The sequence below is a fragment of the Macaca thibetana genome, chromosome 3, assembly GCF_024542745.1.
Source record: "Macaca thibetana thibetana isolate TM-01 chromosome 3, ASM2454274v1, whole genome shotgun sequence".
NCBI classification, from domain to species: Eukaryota; Metazoa; Chordata; class Mammalia; order Primates; family Cercopithecidae; genus Macaca; species Macaca thibetana.
In genome coordinates, this window is record NC_065580.1 from 101,060,568 (window position 1) to 101,087,679 (window position 27,112).

The following is a 27,112-nucleotide window of genomic DNA, read 5'->3' on the forward strand; positions in this document are numbered from 1 at the left end:
AAAAAGTTTTGTGTAGATTAATTAGTTACATACAGATGATTTTTCTAATTAGCAAATGAATCAAGACAATACCATGACTACTGCTGTAAAATCAACCATGGGATTCATGTAAATTAAGAACTTTATCCATGGATTTACTTTTTAATTGTCCAGCATTGAAACTGAAAAGTGCATTGTCCTTTTTCCCGTTGATTATCATATGTCAACACTGTTCTTACAGCTCATTTACAGAAATTGATGTCTGATAAGAAGTGTTCTGTCGAAAAGAAATCAGAGATGGAAAGTGTTTTGGCCCAGGTGAGTACTCTAGAGATGTTATCAGAGTAACCTAGGTGGTCGCTGTCCTTCTTCCAGTGTTTAATGATTGTTGCATTTCCCATTATGCTGACCCTGGCCACACTGTAAAGAAGCAGAGGTTAATTCTGTCCTTTATAGCATCTCTTTTTTTGCAGTTTTATTTTCTTCTCTCTTTTGTGACTAACCCTTTATTTCAGCCAAAACTAACAAGTTAGTGTAAATAGGCATTAAATTTGTCTGTCCTTGGAAACTGCTTTTCTGGATTTAATAGCTAAAACCACAGGAGTGACTGATGATGGGTAGTGTTCAGCACTGGTGTGGAGATTTCAGGGCAGATAACTTGATGAGCACTTTCTCACTAGCTGTTTTGATCTGCCCCTGATTTTGTGCTGTTATTCTTAGAACCTCATCAGCAGGTCCCTACTTTTCTGTCCTTGCTTTTCTCAGTTTGCCTGTAGTTCTGAAGTTTTATAATTTGTATATTTAAGCTGACAAATTTTAGATAAGACAACAAAGAGACCACAGAGATAATTTATTCTCACCTTTTGCCAATTGCAGGAATACTTTCTATATTAGAAGTAGTTCTTATCCTTTTTTTGAGTCACAGACCACCCTAAGAATATGATCAAAACTGCACGTCTCCCTGGGAAGATGCATGTGCTCAGGTATATATGTTGCTAGTGTCTCACCGCATCTATCGGCTGTTCCGTTTAGGCAAAGTACGTTTCTCCAACACCATGTTTACTCATGAGGTCTACTGAGGCTCACTTCTTAAATTTTATTTACTTCCTTGGGTGAAAAACAAACAAAAAACCAGTACAGTGATTAAACCTATTTTCTTTACACAGATCTCTGTCTCTCTCTGTGTCTGAATATAGAACTCCCTAATTTGTTGTTTTTTTCTCATGGGAATTACTGGATACTTTTCCACTGTTCTAATTTTTTTTTTAGCATGCTTATTTTTCTCTGTGATAGTTAACTTTCCAACATTGCTAAAATAATTTCTCCTTCATTTACATTGAAAACTCTCTTAATTTGGCTGTTGAATCATCTGCTGATTTATTTTGATCCTTGTGGAGTATAATTTTATCCCTTGCTTGAAGCTCATTGTTTTAGTACAGTTATTGATGGTTTAGAAAATTATTTCTTATATTTTGATGCTGTTGAAGCCACATGTTCATCTCATTTTCTTTTCCAAAGGCATGCCCTTTATTAGAAAAAATGGAAAGTGCCTCTAAGTATCCCTAAAATTTTCCATTCAGAATTTTAGATTTACTGAGGTTTTGTGTATATATATGTTTTTGACCTTAACAGTATCATTCATTTCCAAGTACGTTGTCAGAGTTGGGAAGTAACTAGTTGATTTGACAAGTCAATTTATTGTTTGAGCAATGACCTTCTCTTTTATTTCAGATCCGTGTTCTAGGAGAGCAATTTGTTTTTTGATTTGCCATATCAGATACATGTACAGCTGTCAATATAATCTTCAATGAAAAGTTAGGGACCCATGGGAAATGGTGTAGCACTCAGAAATGGCCCTGGTGGATTCACTGGCTGAAAGCCCATCTGTTGCTTAAGCACAGAATAGCGTTTTCTGCACCTTAGTGTCTGACTCCTTTTCAGCTTTATGAAGCACGATTGTTTCTTTAAAGGTCCTGATTCACCTTCTGTGGTAGGAAGACCTCTACTCCTATTATGTGGATTTAACAGCTCAGAACGAATTCTTTTGTTTCTCGTCTCTGTTTTCGCTGGCCCATCTCTGGATGTTCCAGTTTTAAAAATCATTTTTAACTTGTTTATGAAAAATTCAAAACATACGAAATTTTATATGTTAAATAAAAACGTAATAAACAATTACGTACCTATCCCCGTGCTTCACTGTTAAATTTTTTTGTATCTATTCCCCTCTCACTTTACTGACTTCTTTCCCCTAATTTTTTGTGTGTGGTAGGGTGGGGACAGAGTCCCACTCTGTAGCACAGGCTGGAGTGCAGGGGCATGAACGTGGCTCACTGCAGCCACGACCTCCTGAGCTCAAGCGATCCTCCTGTCTGGACCTCCCAAAGGGCTAGGTTTACAGATGTGAGCCATGGTGCCCAGCCTGAATTTTTTTGAAGCAGATCTCAAACATTATTTTATTATACCTGTGAATTTTTCATTATCTATCTCTAAAAGAGAAAAATCCTTTAAAAATAAAGGCTTTTTAAATGATTTAAAAATCTTTTTCAATCCTCTTACCTTGGGAAATGTTAATAATTTAGTATCAAATATTTAATCAGTGTTCATGTTTTCTAGGCTGTCTTAAATATTTCCAGTTTTTAAAATTTGAATTGGGATCCAGATAAAGTCTGTACTTTGTGATTGGTTGATATGTTTCTTAAATCTCTTCCAATCTATATGGCCTTCCCTCATTCCCTTTTTTTCCCAGCATTTTCATTAAAATTTTTTTCAAGAAGCTGAGTCATTTGTTCCTTATTGTTTTCTACTGGAATTTGGTCTGGATTTGGCTAATTATGTTATTGTAGTGAGGTTACACATGTTCATCTTTTTCTGTATTAGATTTAGAGGCTTCACCAGGTATTTTTGGCAAGACATTTGATTAAGTGGTGTTATGGCCTCCTGTCCAGAGGTACATAGTACCTGGTCAGCTCTTCTGTGGGCTGTGGCCATTGATGTCCATTGTTTAGGTGCATTAACTGATGAGGGGGTTTCAAAATGGTGATTTTTGTCATTCTGTTATATATATATTTTTTAGCTAGACTATTTCTGTATGGAAAAACTTTTTCTATCAACTATTTGATTTCTCTGAGACACCATTTATAAAGAAAAGTGAGAAAAAGTGCTTAATCCATTCTCCCACCCATTGTCTTTTTTAACCTGTTTTCCATTAGTTGGTTCCCTAACATCCTTCAGAAATTCACGAGTTCCTGCCTGCCTTTTCCTTTTTTCCTCCTGCTGTTGTGAACTTTAGATTCAAATATTTGATATTCAGTCAGTTGCATTTATCTTATTGATGTGAAATTGTCCAGTCTTTGGTGACTAGGAGTTCTCTGCTGAGTCCTTTTGACACAGCCCTAGTAGTCTCTGAAAACTTCCTTTAATATGACAAGATATTGCCATCTCATCTTGTACATTTCCTGTCCCAGACTTGGAATCAGACATTTCTCCAAAGAGCCCTGGTACTTACTAGTGGGGATGGTATTGATCACTAATTATAGACCTTGTCAGTGATCTGAGCTAGGAAATTGGTATTTTTTAAAAGATAAAATTTTCGTGAGTTAATGTAGATACTTAATAGTTTACTTAAAGTTAGGTTTATGGGCTTTTTACTATGTTAATCTTAAATCTCTCTCCTTCATGTAAACCTCACCAAAAATCCCACTTCTCAGTAACAAAACATAACTATTGACATGCCTTATCGCCCACTGTATATGTTAACAGTCTCAGAATGACAGTACCCACACCACCATCGGCAATATAAATGTTGAAAACAGTTAAAAACATTTTTATTCTTTTCTTTAGGGATATGCCAGCAGTGTGTAGTCTTACAGTCTGATAACTGTATTTAAAGTCACTTGGAGTCATTCTCTCTCTGTGGTTATGTCATCAGCTAGATATGCAGTTAGTGCATGTATTTCATTTTATTTTCAGTATTCAGGGTTTCATTTTTAAAAAGTTGTATTATAATCATATAGCACAATAGCAAAGACTTGGAACCAATCCAAATGTCCATCAGTGATAGACTAGATTAAGAAAATATGGCACATATATACCATGGAATACCATGCAGCCATAAAAAGGATGAATTCACGTCCTTTGCTGGGATATGGATGAAGCTGGAAGCCATCATTCTCAGCAAACTATCACAAGGACAGAAAACCAAACACTGCATGTTCTCACGCATAGGTGGGAATTGAACAATGAGAACACTTGGACACAGGGTGGGGGACATCACACACCTGTCAGGGGGTGGGGTGGTGGGGGGGAGGGATAGCATTAGGAGAAATACCTAATGTGAATGACGAGTTGATGGGTGCAGCAAACCAACATGGCGCATGTATACCTATGTATCAAACCTGCACTTTGTGCACATGTACCCTAGAACTTAAAGTATAATTTTAAAAAATTAAAATTTGTTTTATAATCATATAAAGCATTTTTTATACCTCTAAAGGCAAATCTGAAAAACAAGGTATATTTAAGTAGTCTACTATCTCTCTTCCCTTCACCTTCCCTGCTTCCTGAGGAGTTTTTAACTTGAAACAACTGCCTTTTTAAAAAAAAATAGAATATAAACAAAGACATAGATACTTGTATGCCCCCCTTTCTAAATAAATGGTTGCATTCCATATACACTCTTCTCCATGGTGGTTTTCTTCACATAACAAAATATTTCAGAGATTGGTCCCTCATAGTATATAGAGATTGCCTCCTTCCATTTTATAGCTACATAATTCTGCATTGTGTAGATATATTTTATATAAGCAGTTGTCCACTGCTGGACATTTGGGTTATTTCCCATCTTTAACGTTACAGATAGTGCTGCATCGAATAATCTTGTGCTTATATATTTTCATGTTTTTGCTATTGTGTCTTTGGGATAGATGCCTGGAAATGGGATTGCTGGGTCAAAGGATACATACAAATGTAATTTTGTCAGATATTGCCAGATTCCCTTTCCCGGGGGTTTTGATTTCTATCTATATTGGCGGAATCTTTTTCCTCCTGATTTCTTTTTAAATTATGCCTTTTATTGGAAAACACTATATATTCTTGAATTACCTGGGAAATAGATGTTCCTTAGGCTCTTTGACTTTCTGCTGTAGTAGGACCAGCTTATATTTACGGTACCCGTGTCTTGAAGGTCACTGGAACAGTTTCCTCATTGATCCAGCCTCTTGGGTAATTGTATAATGTTATCTTGTGGATTCCCCCTAGAAATTCTGTAGAAATAGAGTCTAGAAGGCTTAGTGTTTTAAATCGCGTGTTCAAACCTGGAACATGTGGTTAGTGTGAGTGAGTTGCCTTTTTATGGAGTGGAAATACCATTGGATTTATGAGGGGAGCAAACATAATTGCTCTTTATCGAGTAGGTATTATATACCAGGTCCTGCCTGTGCTAAGTACTTTACATGTTTTTAATCTTCATAATAGTCTTACATAGTGAGGTAGATGCTGTTCTCCCCTGTTCTTAGAGAGGTTACGTAAGACTTAATCTGTAGTCACACAACCCATAAGTGGCATAGAGTTGGGAGATACACCCAGGTCTTTCTGAACTCAAAGCTTCAGTTCTTATGGCCATTAATTGATTTATTGAATTACTTTGTTTCTATTAGGAGACTTTTAAGTTTTAAATATTGCTTACTATTAGATGGTTTGTCATAGCCACTTGAAATTCTTGAATTGGAGGTCATACATCATTTTACAGGATTTGGCATTGATGATCAATGTATAGAATGTGCAATACACTGGAAAATGCTGAGGTTAATAAGATACAGCTTCTATCTTCTAGGAGCTTAATATCTTAGCTCCTAAGGGAAAGTTCAGTGCACATTTAATTACTCAATTGAGGAGAGGGTGGTGGCTATTAATAGTATATTTGCTTGACTGGATCTTTAAAATACAGAGAAATGCAGAAATGCACCTTAAGTGTGTTCAGAGTAGTAAAATTCAGCTTTGTAAACTTATTTATGTAATTTCAGATTCTTGCCAACTAATAACTGTTATAATTGAATAAGAGGTATTTTGCTTTATCTTTCATTTTGAAACAGTGACTATATGAGTTTTAGGTCCCAGAAAGATATTTTGTTTCTCTCTTGATAAATGGAAAGTGTGTAAATTGGTTATGGGCTTTTTATTTTTATTTTTATTTATTTATTTTTTTTGAGACGGAGTCTCAGTTGCCCAGGCTGGAGTGCAGTGGCGTGATCTCGGCTCACTGCAAGCTCCGCCTCCTGGGTTCACCCCATTCTTCTGCCTCAGCCTCCCGAGTAGCTGGGACTACAGGTGCCCGCCACCACGCCTGGCTAATTTTTTTTTTTTTTTTTTTTTTTTTTTTGTATTTTTAGTAGAGATGGGATTTCACTGTGTTAGCCAGGATGGTCTTGATCTCCTGACCTCATGATCCACCCGTCTCGGCCTCCCAAAGTGCTAGGATTACAGCTGTGAGCCACAGCACCCGGCTGGTTATGGTTTTAATGTGGGTGTTCTGAAGGTTAGGTTAATTGTGATGTTCCTGAATTTTGTGTGAGTTGTAACAGTGGATTGCTAGGGTTTTATATAATACTTTATATCTTATGCCTTGTTTTCTTTGTCTTTTACACTAATTTCTTTATATGTCCTTTAGCTTGATAACTATGGACAGCAAGAACTTACGGATCTTTTTGTGAACTATAATGTAAAATCTCCCATTACTGGAAATGACCTATCCCCTCCAGTATCTTTTAACTTAATGTTCAAGACTTTCATTGGGCCTGGAGGAAACATGCCTGGGTGTGTATCACTTATTGTTTACTTGTTTATGTAATGAAGTTTTTAAAATTGCTTATAGTAAAAGGTAAATATCAATGTTATGAAGGAAAAACTTTTAAAAAGTGATATACAGAACTACAGATGAATATATTATGGAGAAATAATGGCAGAAATAAGTCTTACTTTAAAAAAGTTCTTTCTGAATATAATTTCTGTTTTGGTATATATGTATTTTTTTTTGCCATAAAATAGATATAAAATCTTTGATTACTATATCTTCTAGTTATAGCTGCATAGGGCAGAAGGGACAGTTGAAGAATGGTTTTGAAAGCCATTGAACTTATTGCTGAAGGATACTTTAGAAACCATTTAGTTTAGCCTGACACTGTCCAATGGAACTTTCTGCAGTGATGGAAATGTTCTGTAATCTGTGTTGTCCAGTGTGATTAGCTACCAGCCACATTTGGCTCTTGAGCACTCGTAATGGGTCAAGTTCTTCTGAGGCACTGAATTTTAAAATTTATTTCATCTTAATTGAAATTTAAATAGACATGTGACTAGTGGCCTACCATATTGGACAGCATAGGTGTAGCCTGTTGATTTGAAAGATGTGGTTTTCACGGATAAAGAATATCTGGTTAGTTTACAGTATGATTCAGAATTGGAATCTTTATCTTCTGATTCCTTGTCCACTGTTTAACAGACTTAGCCAATGTTCCCTTTCATAGCTTTAGATATTTTTCTTATGTTACGGTAAGAGAGTAGGTTTTTGCTACATGAGCTAGATAGATCATGTTTCCCAGAGGAGGGACTGAAGAATAAGAAAAATTAATTGTGACAAAATGTGTCACAGTTAATTATTCTAATGAGACATCAGGTTGATTTGGAATATTTCATGGAAAGAGGCCGGTGGCAAGCCTTTCATTTTGGCCATATGTACAGAGAGTCATAAAACGAGACATAACCCGTGACCCAGACGTTCCATTTCTGGGAACTGATCTAAGGAAATAATTCAGAAGGAAAGGAAACTATACTTACAAGCAGTATGTAAACTAAAAGTAGAAATAACCTATTCAGTAATTTGAGAGTGGTTAAACAAATTATAGTAAAGTGGATTAGTTTAGTATAATATTCTGCCACTATTAATGTGAGAAATTTGTGCTATTATTTAGAAAGTGGAAAAGTATAAAATAAATAATACATAATTTTATACATAGTAACTGTAAATATGCACGTAAACTTTACTTACATTTGGATTAAATCTGGAAAGGGCCATAAAAATCAAAAGAGTTTGTCTGTTAAGTAAGAAGAGAGTACAATTTTAGGGTTTTTACCCCTTGGTTTTGAAGTTATTTTAGTAAAATACTTATTTTGAAGTAGGCCATTGGGAGCACTTCCTTAGTAGATGTTTTGCACAGGATATTTCCTAGGAAATTGAGAGGGCAGTGGTTTTAATAGTGTATTTGCTTGACTATATCTTTAAAATACAGAGAAATGTGCAAGCCTCTGGTTGAAAATATAAAATACTGCAGAGAATAAAATGATTTGAAAAACATTGAAAATTACCTGGCTTGGTGAGGTGATAGTTAGTGATAAGTGAGTGCTGATGTTAAATGTGAGCCCATACTGATTTCTTTTTAGCCCCTCAGTTAAGTTTTAATATGTGGGTTAACAGGGCTAAACATAGGCGTAGATATTATTTTCCAGAGGATCTAAGATTGTCATCTGCCTTCATGTACATGATGACTTAGAAAACATCAGGTGGCACTATGGGAGAGGTGGTGTTTTTTTTTGTTTGTTTGTTTTTTGAGATGGAGTTTCACTCTTGTTGCCCAGGCTGGAGTGCAATGGTGTGATCTCGGCTAACTGCAGCCTCTGCCTCCCGGGTTCAAGCGATTCTCCTGCCTCAGCCTCCTGAGTAGCTGGGATTACAGGCATGTGCTACCACACCTGGCTGATTTTGTATTTTTAGTAGAGTCGGGGTTTCTCCATGTTGGTCAGGCTGATCTTGACTCCCAACCTCAGGTGATCCGCCCACCTCAGCCTTCCAAAGTGCTGGGATTACAGGTGTGAGCAACTGCGCCTGGCCTGAGGTGGTGTTTTAAAATTATTTTTATTTCTGCTTTTTGAGAAATGGGGTTTTGACTCACTGATGTAATTAAATGAAATGGCATTGCCAACAGTAGTATTGCCACACTAATTAATACATATTCTAATACTTGCTGTGAAAATGTTTGATACTGAGGAAAATGTTTCTAAAACTTCATTTTAGGGCCTGTACAACTTTGTCATGAAAATGGTATATTTAGGACTTTTAGGATTTGTGTCTAGAATTTCAGGATTGTTGGAAAACATAATTTCTTTCTTTGTAACAGACTGATTTACTTAAATTTATAGGTACTTGAGACCAGAAACTGCACAGGGAATTTTCTTGAATTTCAAACGACTTTTGGAATTCAACCAAGGAAAGTTGCCTTTTGCTGCTGCCCAGATTGGAAATTCTTTTAGAAATGAGATCTCCCCTCGATCTGGACTGATCAGAGTCAGGTACTGCTCAGGTTACTCTTACAAATTAGTGAATGACCTTGGCATTGCATTGAAAATGAAAGCTTGCTATATTGAAACAATTCTGCTTCATAATCCTGATTATGAATTTATTTTTGTCTTCTCCAAAAATCATGTTTTACATTTGGAATCCTCTAAATGTAATCTCCAGGATGATAGGCAGTTTTGAGTGACAAAAGTGAACTTGAAGGGAAAGGAAGGAGGATGGAGAATATCTTAAATCTCACCTGCTCCAAAATTACCTTTTTCCTTGTTCATCATATATTTAGAGGATGGTAGTATCTTGATTGTCTAAACCAAGGCATTCCTGGCAATGGTGATGTGTATGAAAGTGTGGAGTGGGGATAGGGTGAAAGTTATGACAGGAGGATTGTTCTAGGTGTCTAGGGCAGACAACATTGGTAAAGTTGGGGTGAGGATGTATCAGTAACCCACTGGTGTTCTGGACACAACCTCCGTCCAGGTATTTGGGGGCCTATATGACAGAAAGGCCAGCAAGCAAGCTTACCCTCATGACTTGTATTCACTCACTTGCCTCTATTCAATTAGCCTACTTTTGTCTGATCTATCCAGGGTTGTGTGGGAAGGCATATTGGAGCTGGTGATTTCCACATTTCTTTAGAAATTTATTATGACTTAGCTGTTTTTATGACTTAAGCTTTTTGTGATTTCTATACATGTTATTCCTGGTACCATCTCTCAGTGTAATACATTCCATATAAAATCTGAGGTGTAGCTCAACATAACTTTCTAAGGCCCCAAAGTGTTTTCCCAGCCCCAGCACCCACCCATTTCCTGTCTCCTCTTCTTACTCACTGTAATTACAGACTTGAGTCCTAACATAGCCCAGGCACTGACTCTGAATCAAAGCATCCACAGCACCTGCCTCATCTTGTGAGTTCCCATGATGCCACCTGGGAGAAGATGCCTACGTTCTGTGCAAGTTGTATCTCTAGGCCCTTCAGGCTTATAGTTTAGGAAGGAGGGACTTACAGAGGAAAGAATGTGCACAACTTAGATGAAGTGGGGGGAAGGACCCCTCTGGGCTTTTATGTAAAAAGAGGAGGTCATCAGAAACTTTAGCCAGGTATGATAGCAATGAAAAATTTGTCAGATTTGAGTCTTTGTTTTATTTCCCAGTGTCTGAGTGTTTTTTTGTTTGTTTGTTTGTTTTTGACCGTTTCAATATCTAGCAAGCATGCCTTCCCAAACTGAGGAAGCTGTGTAAGACTGACCTTGTCTAAAGCCAGTGTTACGAAGAGGGTTTACACAGAGTAGCTATGGGAAGATTATTGAGAAGGACTGAGAAGTAAGGCAGTGTCTGGGGCCTGTGCAGTAAAAAAGTGGTGGGTAGGGAAACCAGCTTGGAACTTGGGAGTGATCCCAGGGGTTAACTGGTGGAAAGGCTCTGGGGTTTCTCAACAGTATATTCTTTGGTCATTTTCACTTCAAAGTGTTGTGTCTGAATTCTGGCTAGTTTTGTTATGTCCCTTGCAAGTTCCTGACCAGAAGTCCACTAATTTTTTCATGAGTCAGCATCCTCCTGGCTTTTGTTCCATGGTAGGACATGTAGTGTTCTGATTCTTCTTGATGGCAGAGTTCTCTGGTGATTAATCTTTGCATAGCTGTATTTCCTTTTGTTAGTTTAGGGGTATTAGATTGTTCATATGAAGACTTTCTAAAATTTTATTTTATTTTGATTGACTTGTCTGTCTTCCTAGCCTGTGTATATTTTAGTTCTCTACAGTTTCAGGTACAGTCTCTAACTCTCAGATACAGTTACTCAGAATTCTGATGATTCCTGCCTCCTATCTATGAGCTGAGATTATTGATGAGTAAATTTTGTATGATTTGTATGATTTCAAGTCACACAGTGTGGTGCTTTGATATGCTTAAACATTGTGAAATGATTACCACAGTCAAGCTAATTAACATAATTATCACCTCACATAGTAACTTTTTTTTTTTTTTTAGTGGTGAGATCTACTTAAGATCTACTCTTTGAGCAGATTTCAGGTATACAGTGAATCATTAACTATAGACACTGTGCTGAGATTTGTGACGGAACAGATGGAAAGACTTTGGCAGCAGCCTTTTGGAGATTCTAAACAGGGCTCTTAATTTATCCTGTCCCGCATTGTAGATGTTCAGTTGCTGTCAGCCCATTTACAAGCTATGTGAGAACAAACATCATGTTTGTTTCTCTCACATTTATATGGGCGCAGAAGATGTTTCCTAGTTGTTGAAAGACAGCTAAAACATAGGTGCTGCAGGACCAAATAAGAGACACTATTAAAAAATAAAATTAAAAAATTAAACCTCTTTTGCAGTATATTTCATGTATTTTTAGGATCCATTTAAGCAGTTTTACATTACTTGTAAAACATCTGAGATAATCATGGAAGTACACCAGAAAATGTGATTTTTCTTGAAAGAAGAGAGATTGATTTTGACTCATAAAATTAACTTGAAACACTTTCCCCCCAAATAGCTACTAAATTGCATTCAGAGAAATCTCTTTGGGAAACCATTACAGTGTGCACTTCATCGTTAGGTAATTAGCTTGATGTTAGCTTGTTCAATTCATGCCTTATGTCCTTTGCCTTGAATAACAGTTTATTTAAGAAACTCTTACTCCAAAGAAACCAGCTGTATGATGCCATTATCAGTCATTTACTTTTTTGTAGCAGTAAAGAAGAAGAAATCAAACTGCTGTGAAAACTAAAGAACCATTTCATTTCGCTTTTAATTTCCCATTCTTTGAATGGGATGAAGAACTTCATTTAGTGTATACTTATAAAGACTTGCTAATGCGTTAAGGAAAACCATTTTATCTGGATGTCACTATTCAATATCTTATTTCTTATTTTGCATGTGCTATTTGCGTATGTTTTCCTAATTTAAAAAACTGTATTAATCTGCCTTTAACAAGTTATTTTCAGTTAAAACTAATAATCTTTTTGAATGTAGCTGGAGGGAAGGAATTAATACTTCAGAGAAGTTAGATCATGTTTATTTTAAATAGTGAGTAATAAAATTTTCATTAATGTGTTTAAAAATAACAACCTTCACATGTACCCCATACATTTGTAGAAATATAATACATCAAAAAAATAAAAATAACAACTACCCAGACAAATTTAATTCAGAATTTTTTTAGCCATTCCCTTAGGAAACCAACTTTCTGTTTAGTAAAAATGATGACTGTAGTATGGAGCCTTTATCACTAGAATGCAGTTGAAAATAGGGGCCTTATTTACTGTTTGTTTTATTATTATTTTTTGTAGTTAAATATGCAGATATATTACTTATGTTTTTGCTTTCAGAGAATTCACAATGGCAGAAATTGAGCACTTTGTCGATCCCAGTGAGAAAGACCACCCCAAGTTCCAAAATGTGGCAGACCTTCACCTTTATTTGTATTCAGCAAAAGCCCAGGTCAGCGGACAGTCCGCTCGGAAAATGCGCCTGGGAGATGCTGTTGAACAGGTAGGATTCTGGAGGTAACTTAACTTAGATTGTGCCTGTTCAGGGTTTGCAGTAATTAGCAAATTCTATGTGTTCTGGGTGACAAAGTATTTTATTTTGGCGGTCATTTGCTTTTTATACAGTACTTGGTTTTGTAAAGAATTTATTATACAGTATTATTATAGTAAGAGAAAAATCACCTGAACATCTCAATTTGTGGGCCTTGGGGCTAGCATGAAAAACAAATGTTTAGCAGAGCACTTGGAAAATAGATCTTGGTTTGATTGTGCCTCACCAATCTGACTCTCAACAGTATGTACTACTTTGGGGGAGACAGAATTGGAGCCACAGAGAGCAAGCCCCCTGGGTTTCAGACTCTTCTGTATTCATAGCAGTGGAATAAGGCCTTGCATATAAGCACTTTGTAAATATTTGCCTGGAGAAGTGAGTACATGAAAACTTGCCAACAGTAGCTGCTGTCCACTAGTGGAATGAGTTGCCTCGCGGAGCAGTGAGCTTCCTGGCCCTGAAAATATTCCTGGCAAGATTGGTCGATAGCTTGTCAGCCACTTTGCGGAGAAGACCTCTGTAGTGTATGGTGATGGGGCTAGATGTTTTCTAAGGTCCTTCCAAACACTAAAATGATTATGTGTACTCTATGGGGTTCACAAATTTCAGTGGGTAAGGATACATTAAAATCCCCTCAACATGTCTCATTACTTTGGTTAATTCAGAAGGGAATGTCTTTGCCATTCTTTTTTATTTTATTTTATTTATTTTTTTTGAGACGGAGTCTCGCTCTGTGGCCCAGGCTGGAGTGCAGTGGCTGGATCTCAGCTCACTGCAAACTCTGTCTCCCGGGTTTACGCCATTTTCCTGCCTCAGCCTCCCGAGTAGCTGGGACTACAGGTGCCCGCCGCCTCGCCTGGCTAGTTTTTGTATTTTTTAGTAGAGACAGGGTTTCACCGTGTTAGCCAGGATGGTCTCGATCTCCTGACCTCGTGATCTGCCCGTCTCGGCCTCCCAAAGTGCTGGGATTATAGGCTTGAGCCACCGCGCCCGGCCGTCTTTGCCATTCTTTAGTGTCATTATGAATATTGTTTTTAGTACTGTAGATTTAGAAGGTATGAGGTACTGGGCTGAATTTTTGCTGACCCACTAAGTATGTTGGACAGATTTTGAATAACTCCATTATCATCATCTTGACATTAACCCATTAAAAAATAACCAAGATCTCATTCTGAGTATTTGAAATTGTTTTGAAAGCAAGATAAAATAGTTTGCATTGGGTTTCAAATATTTTTCAGTAGGAGTCAATGGAAAATGGTATCTTGGCTTTCAAATTAATGTGTGTTTTCTTTTCTTCCTCCATGCTTGCTTTCTTACTGGTTGATTTAGGGTGTGATTAATAACACAGTATTAGGCTATTTCATTGGCCGCATCTACCTCTACCTCATGAAGGTTGGAATATCTCCAGATAAACTCCGCTTCCGGCAGCACATGGAGAATGAGATGGCCCATTACGCCTGTGACTGTTGGGATGCAGAATCCAAAACATCCTACGTAAGTGGAGTGCTGTTTACCATGTGGTTTTCACATTGTTAACTTAGGAGCCCAAAAATGGATTTTTGTGCACTTTATGCCACAGAGGAACAAAGGGAAAAGAAAAGAGATCTTTTCCTGAGCAAAATGGAAAAAGCAGTTGCCTCCTGCCTTTTTATGTGTCCTAAGGAGCCCGTTGTAGTCTTAGACAGCTGAGAGAGAGAGTTAGTTGATGATGGGACAGTGCTGATGTGTACACTAGCTGTACAGTGTATTGGCAGCATTACTGGCAATATCCTGGAGTGGATCTAAGACACATTGGCCTCTCCTTCCTGGCAAGAATCCCAGCAAACATTGGAAATGGTGGAGAGGTTGAGTAAAGAAAGTCATAGTGCTCTTAGCTCAATGAGCTATGTGGTAGCTTTGGGGAATATACTAGTTGATTCTGATCTCTTGCTTAAGTATTACCTTTCTCAAATGTTATGTATTTAACTCACAATTCACAGATGATCTCGAGGTACCCTGCTGCCCCTGTGCCCTGTCACCCCTCCAGCCTCCACCACCAAACATGAACATCAGTACTGAAGCTGAGGGACGAAAGGCATTTGCGTATAGGAGATGCTGTCTATACTGGTGGCAGGAGGAAATGTGGCATCTAAAACAAGGCTGAGAGTCTTTTGGCATTTCCCTTCTTGGGTGTTAGAGAGACTTCCTCACCTGCATAGAAAGAGACTTTATTCTAGTCCAGGGTCATTTGTTCCACTGCACCCTTGGTTCAGTTTTCACTCTTTATTTATTTATTTATTTATTTATTTATTTTTGAGACAGAGTCTTGCTCTGTCACCCAGGCTGGAGTACAGTGGCCAGATCTCAGCTCACTGCAAGCTCCGCCTCCCGGGCCTACGCCATTCTCCTGCCTCAGCCTCCCGAGTAGCTGGGACTACAGGCGCAGTTTTTACTTTTTAAAATGGCTTTCTTTTTATGGATTTTTGAAAATTAAAAATCAAAATCAGTCATATTTTAAAAAGTAATGACTACTTTTTTTAAAACAAAAAGGAAAAAATAATTCTGAAGAATATTATGTAGAAAATGAAACTTCCAGTTATGTGCCTCTCCCCAGGTGTTTTATGTCTCTTCTTTGTATTGAGCAGACATTTTCTATAAAGGACCAGATGGTAAATATTTTTAGCTTTATGAGTCTCTGTCACGTAACTTTGTTGTTTTTTTTTATAGCTTTTAAGACATGTCCAAACTGGCTGGGTGTGGTGACTCATGCTTGTAATCCCAGGACTTTGGGAGGCCGAGGTGGGAGGATTGCTTGAGCTCAGAAATTTGAGACCAGCCTGGGCAACATAGCAAGACCCTGTCTCTACAAAAAGTACAAAAATTAGCCAGGTGTGATAGCACGCCCCTGTAGTTTCAGCTACTCGGGAAGCTGAGGTGGGCAGATCACATGAACCCAGGAGGTTGAGGCTGTAGTGAGCCATGATTGCACCACTGAACTCAAGCCTGGGTGACAGAGTGAGGCCCTGTCTCAAACAAACAAAAAAAGATCATGCTTAGCTCCATGGTCTTGGGTATGTCTGCCTTCTCTAGATGATTTTTCTATGTGTTCTAACACACACATGCATAAATGCATAATAATCTGCATATGTTTATAAATGGCTATTAATGATGTTGTTTTTAATATATTCTTTTTCCCTTGTGGAATTAGGAAAGAATTACTGTAATCTGTTAGGATTTTCTTAGCAAGCTTGCTTGACATATGTCAAAATGATAATAGTAATTATTCTTAGCATTATGGGTGATCACTAATTTCTTTACACTTTTTAGATTTTCTGGGACGACTTTTTATTTTCAGATCAAACCAATAAAATGTTTTTCCTTTTTTATGAGAAAAGATTATTTCTTTTCTTTTGGTTTCATACCCAGCTCCTTCTCTTAGTTTGCTCTGACTCTAATTTCAGATTAAACCAGATGTTGTTCTTGCTGTCTCCATTAAGTAATTTGCTTAAGTTTCACAGCCAGTGCGTGGTGAGGCTGGGATATAAACCTGGCTGTCTGACGCCAGGCCCATGCTCTTAACAGTCATGCTGTACTGCTTTATAAACCCACTGTATGCCTGCTAGTCCTTATCTGAGAACTACTGTGAGGCTGGGGATCAGAAAATGGAAAGTCACTGGAAAACAGGGCTAAATGAAACAAGAAGCTCCAGAGTCCCAGATGCTCTTAATGAGAGGGGAGAACTCCCTTAGAGAGTTTAATACTTTTGTGTGCTTTATATTTTTTTTTTAATAAAAAAAGTTACCATTGTAGTTAATGCCACACCAATCCTCTTTCCCTCCAGAGAAGTAATCACTATCCCAACATTGTTATTCTCAGGCACGTTTTTATAATTTTACCTTTCAGTACATAAATGTTAGTTGACACCTTTGGTAAATTATAACCACCAAACTGTATGTTTAAGAACATAAGTATATTTACCAGTCGACATGTATAGGTAATGTCAGATTGCCAGATTGCATGTTTTTAGGCTTTGTTCTTTAATTCCTTTTGTTGTTTCGTGTTGGAGTTTCTGAGCTCATATGAGTTTTATATTTGCTTGCTTTATTACAAACACCCCATGTGATAACATGTGCTTGGAAAGCTGAGTAGTTTTGCCTTTTTTTTTTTTTTTTTTTTTTTTTTTTGGAGACAGAGCCTTGCTCTGTCACCCAGGCTGGAATGCAGTGGTGCATTCTCCACTCACTGCAGCCTCCGCCTCCTGGGTTCAAGCGATTCTCCTGCCTCAGCCTCCCGAGTAGCTGGGATTACAGATGCATGGCACTGCACCTGGCTAATTTTTGTATTTTTTGTAAAGACGGAGTTTCTCTATGTTAGCCAGGCTGGTCTTGAACTTCTGACCTCAGGTCATCTGCCCGCCCCAGCCTCCCAAAGTGCTGGGATTACAGACATGAGCCACTGTGTCTGGCCAAGCTTAGTAGTTTTGATGGTTTAATTTCCCCAAACTCTTTGGATCAAGGACAAAAAAAAAAACGACGAATCTTCGTGAGAAGGACTAACTAGATATCTACCAAAATAAGCTCTTTACAAACTCTTTTTCTTATTGAAATAACAGATTCTTAAGAGTTTGTCATAGTTGGGGTTGCTATAAGAAAGTAGTACATACGGAGTGGCTTATAAACAACGGACATTGATTTCTCACTGTTCTGGAGGCTGAAAGTCAGAGATCAGGGTGCCAGCATGGTCTGATTCTTGTGAGGGCCCCATTCTCAGTTGCATACTGCCAACTTCTTGTTGTATCCTCACATGGTGAAAGAGGGCAAGAGAGCTCTCTGGGGTCCCAGATTCCAGTGATTAGGGCTCCATCCTCATGACCTAATCACCTCCCAAAGGCACCTCCTCCTAATTCCATCATGTTGGGAGTTAGGATTTCAGTATATGAATTTTGCCAAGGACACAAGCATTCAATTCATTGCAGGTTCTTTGAAAATAATTTAAATTTTGCTTTTTAACAGTATCTTATGTATGTATTTATAAGACAGAGAACCTGGCATCAGTGTGATCATAATGCTCTTATATAATTTTATTGTGTGACCTAAACTTTATCCACTCTTATACTGAGTTGTCTTTTGTTCAGTAAAGAAAGTGAATTGAATCCAAATGCCCACATTTATGGCAAGCTGAAGTAGGTGTTTAGTCAGCCATCTGATATCAAGTTGTGAGAACAGTAGGTACTTCATCCAAAGAATTATGGTTTCTGCCAAATTCATTTTGATTCCTGTTCACAAATTTGAACCAAATTTACAGGCTTTGTCTAGGTTCACATTTAATTTCCGTAATTAAATTCCCGAATATATTAGTTTATACCACAGACTCAGTATGACAATATAAATCCATCCGGAAAGGAAGACTATTTTGCGTACAGTGTGAATTATATATTTTTTCTTTCTTTTTTTTTTTTAAGATGGGGTTTCACTATGTTGCCCAGATTGGTCTCAAACTCCTGGCCTCAAGTGATCCTTCCACTTCAACTTCCCAAGTACCTGGGATTACAGGCGTGAGCCATCACACCCAGATCCGTGTGAATTATATTTTATAGGTTTATTAGCTGCCTGATATATGAGGCTATTCCCATTTCAAATATTTATAAAATTTGAATGAAGATTGTATAATCGAATTATCCTTGAATATATGAAAGGGTTATAATCTGCATGCATTTGTGAATGAACACAATGTAAGTATAAGTAAGTAATGTTTTTATTGATTATATCTTTTTAGGGTTGGATTGAGATTGTTGGATGTGCTGATCGTTCCTGTTATGACCTCTCCTGTCATGCACGAGCCACCAAAGTCCCACTTGTAGCTGAGAAACCTCTGAAAGAACCCATATCCTTTCTGTTCACTCCAAAAACTCAGGATTCACATGTGAACATCTTGCTAATGACTAAGTCCAAGTCTTTACCGTGTTCTATGGATAAATGGAGATGTTTTTGATACCGTAGTAATACTTGTTTAAACCTATTATTTTACCTATCTCTTTGTTCCTTTCCTATTCTCTGCACTTGTAGTCTGATGTGTGCCCACTCAATGTTTGGCCTTTAAAAGAAGCATATTTAGAAAAATGCTCTGAATATCTTTCAGAGCGTTAATAGTTTTTTTCTCAGCTGTTTCCAAAATGCGCTTCACACCTGCACCTACCTACATGCTCTTTAAATAAAGGGTACCTGGTGAAAGCTTTTTCCATTAAAAGATGAGTGTCATTTGATAGTAGATGAAATAATAATTTAACTCACTTGGTCTGAAAATCAGCAAAATAGAAATTTTCTTTCTTTACTAGGCAGTGAAGTTATGAGCTGATTTCTTAGGGGTAGGTCAGTGACAGGAAATAGATCTTGTTTTGGGCATTTTAGAAATAAATTCTTATCAGAAGTTCTTATGCCATGGGTTGGTCATTACTGATTAGATAATATCTCTTTTTTCTCACTGTAACTGGAAAAGTTTCTATTGATGGTATTAATTTTGGGTGAGAGTTGCTTGAATGATTTTGTGGACAGGTGTTTCATCTTGTCTTAAAATCAACATAAACAGGATCTGGAGTACTGATAGAGAGCTGGGGTGGTTTTAAGTTGATGACTGATTGTTCTCAGGCTCGTTTTCTGAAATACTGAGTTAGTGCTGTAGTTTTGGATTCCTTGACTACTTCATACAAAACAGTCAGTGTTGTTCAGTTTGAACCCAATAAGGGAGCAATTGGTAAGGCGTATAAGAAGGATGCAAAACTGGTGATGGAGTATCTTGCCATTTGTGATGAGTGCTACATTACGGAAATGGAGATGCTGCTGAATGAGAAAGGGTAAGATTTCAGATGTTTAGTCTTCCACGGGCTCCAGTCAGTTGTGTCTTCGGCCAGGTTCTGAAAGTTAGGGTGTGATTAATTTCTTAAGATTTTTTGCAGGTAAGATTTTTAAGATTTTTTGTTGGCTGCATTTGAAGGACTGTCTTTGCTGAGATTTTGGCATTATAGCCTGGAAAAAGATTTGAAGTAGAATATAAAGACTTTTTTTTTTTTTTTCCCTATTAACTTTCTTAAAGCGACTTACCCAGCTAGGAAGGGTTAGAAACTACATCTACCTCTCAGGTCACTTCTCCTTTTTGGAGGTTTAGAATACTCTCTGTAATTGTTTAAGCATGAATATAAACAATAGAGAAGGCGGGGCATGGTGGCTCACGCCTGTAATCCCAGCACTTTGGGAGGCCGAGGCAGGCAGATCACGAGGTCAGGAGACCATCCTGGCTAACACGGTGAAACCCCATCTGTACTAAAAATACAAAAAATTAGCCAGGCATGGCGGTGGGTGCCTGTAGTCCCAGCTACTCAGAGGCTAAGGCAGGGGAATGGCGTGAACCTGGGAGGCGGAGCTTGCAGTGAGCCGCGATCTTGCCACTGCACTCCAGCCTGGGCAACAGAGTGAGACTCTGTCTCAAAAAAAAAAGAAAAAATAGAGAAAAGCCTTTAAAGGAGTACAACAAAATCCAGCCTTGAACAATGTAAAATTTACAATATCCAGCAAACGATAAAAATTACTCTATATATATATGAAATAGCAGGAAAATGAGGAGTAAAGTCAGTTGAAAGAAACACCTAGAAAAAACATGATGCGGTAAATACATAAGGATGTTAAAGCACTTATTATAAATATACTTAATGTACTCAAGGGTATAAAGGAAAACATGAACATGTGAGGTGAGAAAGGGAAAAATATATGTGTAATATGGATATAAACACATGTTTTTATATATATAGACAACATGAAACATTTAGAGGCAGTATCTCAAATGAAAATGTCACTGGATGGGATTAACAGTAGATTAAACATACAGAAGAAAGATCATTGAACTCAAAGACATAGCAACAAAAACTATCCAAAATGAAGCATAGAAAAAACAAGACTGGGAAAAAACTGTCCAGTGGGACAATATCAGACCATCTAATGCATGTGTAATTGAGAGTCCTAGAGAGGGCGTATAGAAAAAATATTATACAATAGCTGGAAATTTTCCAAATTTGATGAAAACGATAAAACTACAGATTGAAGAAGCTTATCCCCAAGCAGGATAAACACAAAGATGACCATATGAAGACACATGAAAATCAAATAGCTAAAAACCAGGGATGAAGAGAAGAACCTTTAAAGCAGCTAGAGGGGAAAAAGACTCATTACGTAAAAACAAATGAAGATAAGAATGATTAGAATTCGTATCAAAAACTATGCAGATCACCATATAATGGAATGAAATCTTTTAAAGTGTTTTAAAATTCCTACACCCAGCAAAAATATCTTTCAAAAATGAAGAGGAAATACTTTTAAGACCAAGCTTGCCCAACCTGCGGCCTGCAGGCTGTATGTGGCCCAGGATGGCTTTTGATGCTGCCCAACACAAATTCGTAAACTTTCGAAAAACATCATGAGTTTTTTTTTGCAGTTTTTTTTTTTTCTTTGCTCATCAGCTATGGCTAGTGTTAGTGTATTTTACGTGCAGTCCAAGACAGTTCTTCTAGTGTGGCCCAGGGAAGCCAAAAGATTGAACACCTCTGTTTTAGACAATCCAGGGCTCTGAAATTGCACTACCAACAGACCTCTACTATGAGAATTGTTAAGGGAACTTCTCCAGGCAGAAGTATGAAAGTTTAGATCTACCCAGAAGACTTAAGAGATCTAGAAATGACAAATATGTGGGTAAATAGAAATGGCATTTTCTTTCTCATCTCTTAATTTCTTCAAAAGATAATGGAGTATTTAAAGTAAAAATAATAATACAGGCCGGGCACGGTGGCTCAAGCCTGTAATCCCTGCACTTTGGGAGGCCGAGACGGGTGGATCACGAGGTCAGGAGATCGAGACCATCCTGGCTAACATGGAGAAACCCCGTCTCTACTAAAAAATACAAAAAACTAGCTGGGGGCGGTGGCGGGCGCCTGTAGTCCCGGCTACTCGGGAGGCTGAGGCAGGAGAATGGCGTAAACCTGGGAGGCAGAGCTTGCGGTGAGCTGAGATCTGGCCACTGCACTCCAGCCTGGGCGACAGAGCGAGACTCCGTCTCAAAAAAAATAAATAAATAAAAATAAATAAATAAAATAAAATTAATAATAATACAGAATTTATAACACGTGGAAGTAAAATGTATGCTATCAATAGCACAAAGGGTGGGAGCAAAGAATTAGGAATATACTCTTGTGAGGTGTATATATTATATATGAAATGGTGTAATATTACTTGAAGATAAACTGTGATAAGTTAAAAAATGCGTAGAGTGAACTCTAGAGCAATCACCTGGAAAAAAAACACAAAAAAAACCAAGGGGTGTAACTAATAAACCAATGGTGGAGATAAAGTAGAATAAGAAAAAATATTCCACAAGAAGATGGGAGAGGAGGAAAAGGAACAAAGAACGGATGGGACAAAGATGAACTCTTGCAAGTTGAAGATATCTGTTTCAGAAAAATTTTAAAACATTTCTGGTCTTCTAGAATTAACATCTATTTATACTAAAACAATATCAAATCCCATTAAAATGGACTAAGTTATATTACTAATTAAATATCATTATCCATAAACACAGTTTGCTTTATTACTTATTCTCAAGTAATGGCTGTCTCCTTGCCAATTGCAACTCTTTTTTTTTTTTGAGATGGAGTCTCACTGTCACCCAGGCTGGGGTGCAGTGGTGCAATCTCAGCTCACTGCAACCTCTGCTTCCCAGTTTCAAGCAATTCTCCCACCTTAGCCTCCTGAGTAGCTGGGACTACAGGTGTGCACCACCACGCCTAGCTAATTTTTTGTATTTTTAGTGGAGATGGGGTTTCACCATGTTGACCAGGCTGGTCTCGAACTCCTGACCTCAGGTGATCCGCCTGCCTTGGCCTCCCAAAGTGCTGGGATTACAGGCGTGAGCCACCATGCCTGACCCAATTGCAACTCTTTTATAGCTGTTCACTATGATACACTTAGACTGTGCTCACAGAGAGGGTGAATATAACACCGTGTATGTAATGGAACCTTTAATGCACGCACACACAGACTTCAGACAGAATAGTAAAAACGGAAGAATTCAGTGAACACCAGTCAGATGAGGCATGAGATTATCACGGTGGAAACAAGCAAAATGCAGTTGTTATGTATGCCAAGTATCCAGCTTCCGAGACAACCACATGAGGGCTCTCTATCCTAGCACTGAATTGCTTGGGAGGCAAGAGAAATCCAAATTGATACTCAAAATGTGAGGAAACACCTCCTAAGCTGAAATACAGGTATTACATGAAACTCCTTATAAGAGTGAATTATTATAACCTGAAACTGAATGGGCATATCTCAGGACACGAATACATGGCAGCCAGTGATTTTGGGGGGGATAATATTTTATATTGCCGTATGAAACAGAAACATTAAACTTCTTTTAAACTGATCTTCATCAACACAAATGTCAAAATTTATTTTGAAAATAGTGTGGGCATTGGACTGTAAAATTACTTTTGTAAGATGGCATGCTGGTTCATTTGTACGTTTGTTGGGACAGTAATGAGAACCCTTGTGTTTTTACCAGCAGGCTTATTTCTGACAAAGTTGTTATTATTCTAAAACTGAAATTTCAAAAAGTTGTTTTTGTTTTTACCTTGATCTCAAAACCAAAGGCATTAGTCATTAAGTCACTTGTGGAATTTTATGAAACTAGTCAAAATTTGGTGTATCTCCTCAGAGTACTTTTTGGTGCCATTGTTAGAATAATACTTAATTTGGTGTTTCTTATGAAATAATTTAAATTTGACATCACTTATTATATCTGGAGAGTTGATCAAGTTATAAAAATAAAAAACAATTTAGCAATCTACAAAATTCCTTTAAATTGAGGCATGGGGTGCCTGTTTGAACTAATACAAAATGTATTTTGTTTCTTTGTAGGGAATTTACAATTGAAACTGAAGGGAAAACATTTCAGTTAACAAAAGACATGGTCAATGTGAAGAGATTCCAGAAAACACTATATGGTAAATTTGTAAAAATGATAAACAAAAAGTCACTGCTCCTTAAAGCTTTTGCTGTTGTTTGAGACAGGGTCTCGCTCTGTCACCCAGGCTGGAGTGCAGTGGCACAACCTCTGCCTCCTGGGCTGAAGCATTCCTCCTCCTGTCTCAGCCTCCCAATTAGCTGGGACTACAGGAGCACGGTACCATACCCAACGAATTTTTGTATTTTTTGTAGAGATGAGGTTTTTGCCACGTTGCCCAGGTTGGTCTTGAACTCCTAGGCTCAAGCAGTCCACCCGACTCGGCCTCCCAAAGTGCTGGGATTACAGGCATGAGCGGCCACGCCTAGCCCTCATTCCCTGTCTTTTTTGGCAAAATAACTTATTAAAAAGTCCTTTAGGGGCCAGATGCGGTGGCTCACGCCTGTAATTCCAACACTTTGGGAGGCCGAGAGCGGGTAGATCACGAGGTCAGGAGTTTGAGACCAGCCTGGCCAACATGGTGAAACCCCATCTCTACTAAAAATGCAAAAATTTTGCCGGGTGCAGTGGCTCACGCCTGTAATCCCAGCATTTTGGGAGGCTGAGGTGGGTGGATCACGAGGTCAGGAGATCGAGACCATCCTGGCTTACATGGTGAAACCCCATCTCTACTAAAAATACAAAAAAAATTAGCTGGGTGTGGCGCCGGGCACCTGTAATCCCAGCTACTCAGGAGGCTGAGGCAGGAGAACGGTGTGAACCTGGAAGGCGGAGCTTGCAGTGAGCTGAGATCATGCCACTGCACTCCAGCCTGGGCGACTGAGCAAGACGCCGTCTCAAAAACAAACAAACAAAAAATACAAAAATTAGCTGGGCGTGGAGGTGCGTGCCTGTAATCCCAGCTACTCGGGAGGTTGAGGCAGGTGAATCCCTTCAACCCGGGAGGCTTGCAGTAAGCCGAGATTGCGCCATTGTACTCTAGCCTGGGTGAACAGGCGAGACTCTGTCTCCAAAAAAAAAAAAAAAAGCCATTTAGACCAGTGATGTTTCATGCTTTTTTAAAAGGTAAGAAGATGATTGTTTTTTTTGTAGAACAAATTATGTGAATCAGGCAATGAGTAATTTGGAGCATATATGGAGGATGCTGAAGTTTATTTGTGGCTGAATTGAAATTCCTGGAAACAGAATAGTAGTGGGTGTTTGAGAAGCTACTGCCAGTGGAGAGAGTGAGCCTTTGTTCTTGGCCTGTCTTGTAGCCAGGCTTCTGTGAGCAGTGGTAGGAGTAAGCAGGGGCTTCTCCATCACGCTCTGGGGCTTTATAGCCACGATCCTGGCAGCTAGTTCAGAGCTGCACATTACCATTACTCAGATACCACAGAAGGATGGGGGAGGGGAATGCCTTGATCATGTTTCTAAAATATTACCCTTTATCGTAGACAAACAGGATCTCTTTTCCTCTACATGTGTGAGTTTTTGGTTCCAATGATCTCATTTCCCAAACAATATAAACTCTCCAAGGTTATGGCCAGTTATCTTAGACCTGGACAGTGCTTAGCAGTGCTTCTTCCTTTCCACATAATAAGTAATAATTATCAATGTATTTCCTGTGTATACCACGGGTGTTGTCTTACCCACAGGAAGAGCTGTAGGCCACTGTAAGATGTCTTTGATGGACTGCTGTTCTTTGAGCAAACTCTTCCCTAAGGGTGTCCTGACCCCAGAACATTGGTAATACAATGCCAGTAATGGGGTTCTGAACAAGTTCTCATCAAGATAACAAGCTAAAAAGTTAAAGAAACACAAACCGTGTAATACTTTTTGCGTGTAGGAATTGTTTTTGTGAATTTTGCCAGCTGTGTTAGATTTTAAATTCTAGCAAATTCTTATTAAAAGCCTTAGATTTTTTGTGCTTTCTGGGTAGCCAAGGCAGGTGATAGAGACAAAGTGTAGCTGCTGCTATTCGTAGTTTGCCAACTGGTGAAGAAACATTCTGGTAACTCAGGTTTCGTTTTTACACAGTATAAACAGAATTTGGTGAAAGATTTTTTCACTCCAACTTTCTCTTCGAAGGCATGTTGCCTATTAGCAAATAGTTTTTAGGTATCTTCTGGTTTCTTTGTTCTGATATACAGAGATAAAAAATCCATCTAGAATAGAGATATTTTTAGTGCTAAGAATTTTTTTTTTTTTTTTTTGAGACCAAGTCTCGCCCTTGTTTTCCAGGTTGGAGTGCAGTGGCACGATCTTGGCTTACTGCAACCTCCGCCTCCGGGGTTCAAGCGATTCTGCTGCCTCAGCCTCCCGAGTAGCTGGAATTACAGGCACCTGCCACCACACCCGGCTAATTTTTGTATTTTTAGTAGAGACCGGGTTTCACCACGTTGGCCAGGCTGGTCTCGAACTCCTGACCTCAGATGATCCACCCACCTTGGCCTCCCAAAATGCTGGGATTACAGGTGTGAGCACCGTGCCCAGTGAATTGTTTAGAGAGAATCTGAAATGCATTATGTGGTATTTGAGAGAATGTTATTGAATTTCTCTCTCTCTCGCAGTGGAAGAAGTTGTTCCGAATGTAATTGAACCCTCCTTCGGCCTGGGTAGGATCATGTATACGGTATTTGAACATACATTCCATGTACGAGAAGGAGATGAACAGAGAACAGTAAGTTATCATGTAGTGTGCTGTTATAGTGTCAGATAATAAAAATGTTTTGAATTACATTGTGAAGTACATTAATAAGACTCTAGAATGATCAATTAGTTATTACTATTGTCTACTAGTGCTGTTAACATTCATCTTTGCTTAAGTTTTTATAGACAAACCACTTTCCTGTGTTATCTTATTTGAGCTTTAGGTTATTCTAGAAGCTATTGTTTTAGTTGCCTGGTGCTCTCTATTCTGAGACTGAACCAATTACTTTGGGGAACAATCTACATTATGTCAGTGGAAGGAATGGCACTTTCTGGATATGCTGTGTTTTCAGAAATTTGGGAAGGATGAGATGACTCATAGAATTTAGCCAGACCACTAAGCTGTATCTATAGTCTGGTAAAGTATCAAAGGGAACCTCCTCAAACTGCATAAAATTGTCTGGGGTACTTTTGGGGTAAAGATGTGAATTCCTAGGTTCTACTCTGGAGATGCTGATTCACTAGGTCTAAGACCCAGGGATGTGGGTGTTTTTTTAATAATAAGAACCCTGGGTGATTTCACTGTGAAAGCTTGACAGATCATAAATGGGATAATAGTTATCTGGGGTAT

At 38.3% G+C, this 27,112-nt stretch overlaps 2 protein-coding genes across 2 annotated transcripts in view; one reads left to right on the plus strand and one right to left on the minus strand.

Moving 5' to 3' along the window:
• Positions 1 to 27,112, plus strand: part of GARS1 (glycyl-tRNA synthetase 1) — a 440,746-nt gene that overhangs the window by 408,509 nt on the left and 5,125 nt on the right. The window contains exons 7-15 of the mRNA XM_050783225.1: positions 221 to 297; positions 6,644 to 6,789; positions 9,166 to 9,315; positions 12,660 to 12,822; positions 14,200 to 14,364; positions 18,625 to 18,737; positions 19,559 to 19,699; positions 23,805 to 23,890; positions 26,403 to 26,512. Of these exons, the coding sequence (XP_050639182.1) occupies positions 221 to 297; positions 6,644 to 6,789; positions 9,166 to 9,315; positions 12,660 to 12,822; positions 14,200 to 14,364; positions 18,625 to 18,737; positions 19,559 to 19,699; positions 23,805 to 23,890; positions 26,403 to 26,512 (1,151 nt within the window). The remainder of the gene's footprint in view (positions 1 to 220; positions 298 to 6,643; positions 6,790 to 9,165; positions 9,316 to 12,659; positions 12,823 to 14,199; positions 14,365 to 18,624; positions 18,738 to 19,558; positions 19,700 to 23,804; positions 23,891 to 26,402; positions 26,513 to 27,112) is intronic.
• Positions 1 to 27,112, minus strand: part of GGCT (gamma-glutamylcyclotransferase) — a 1,150,694-nt gene that overhangs the window by 96,188 nt on the left and 1,027,394 nt on the right. The gene's annotated exons all lie outside the window — the stretch shown is intronic.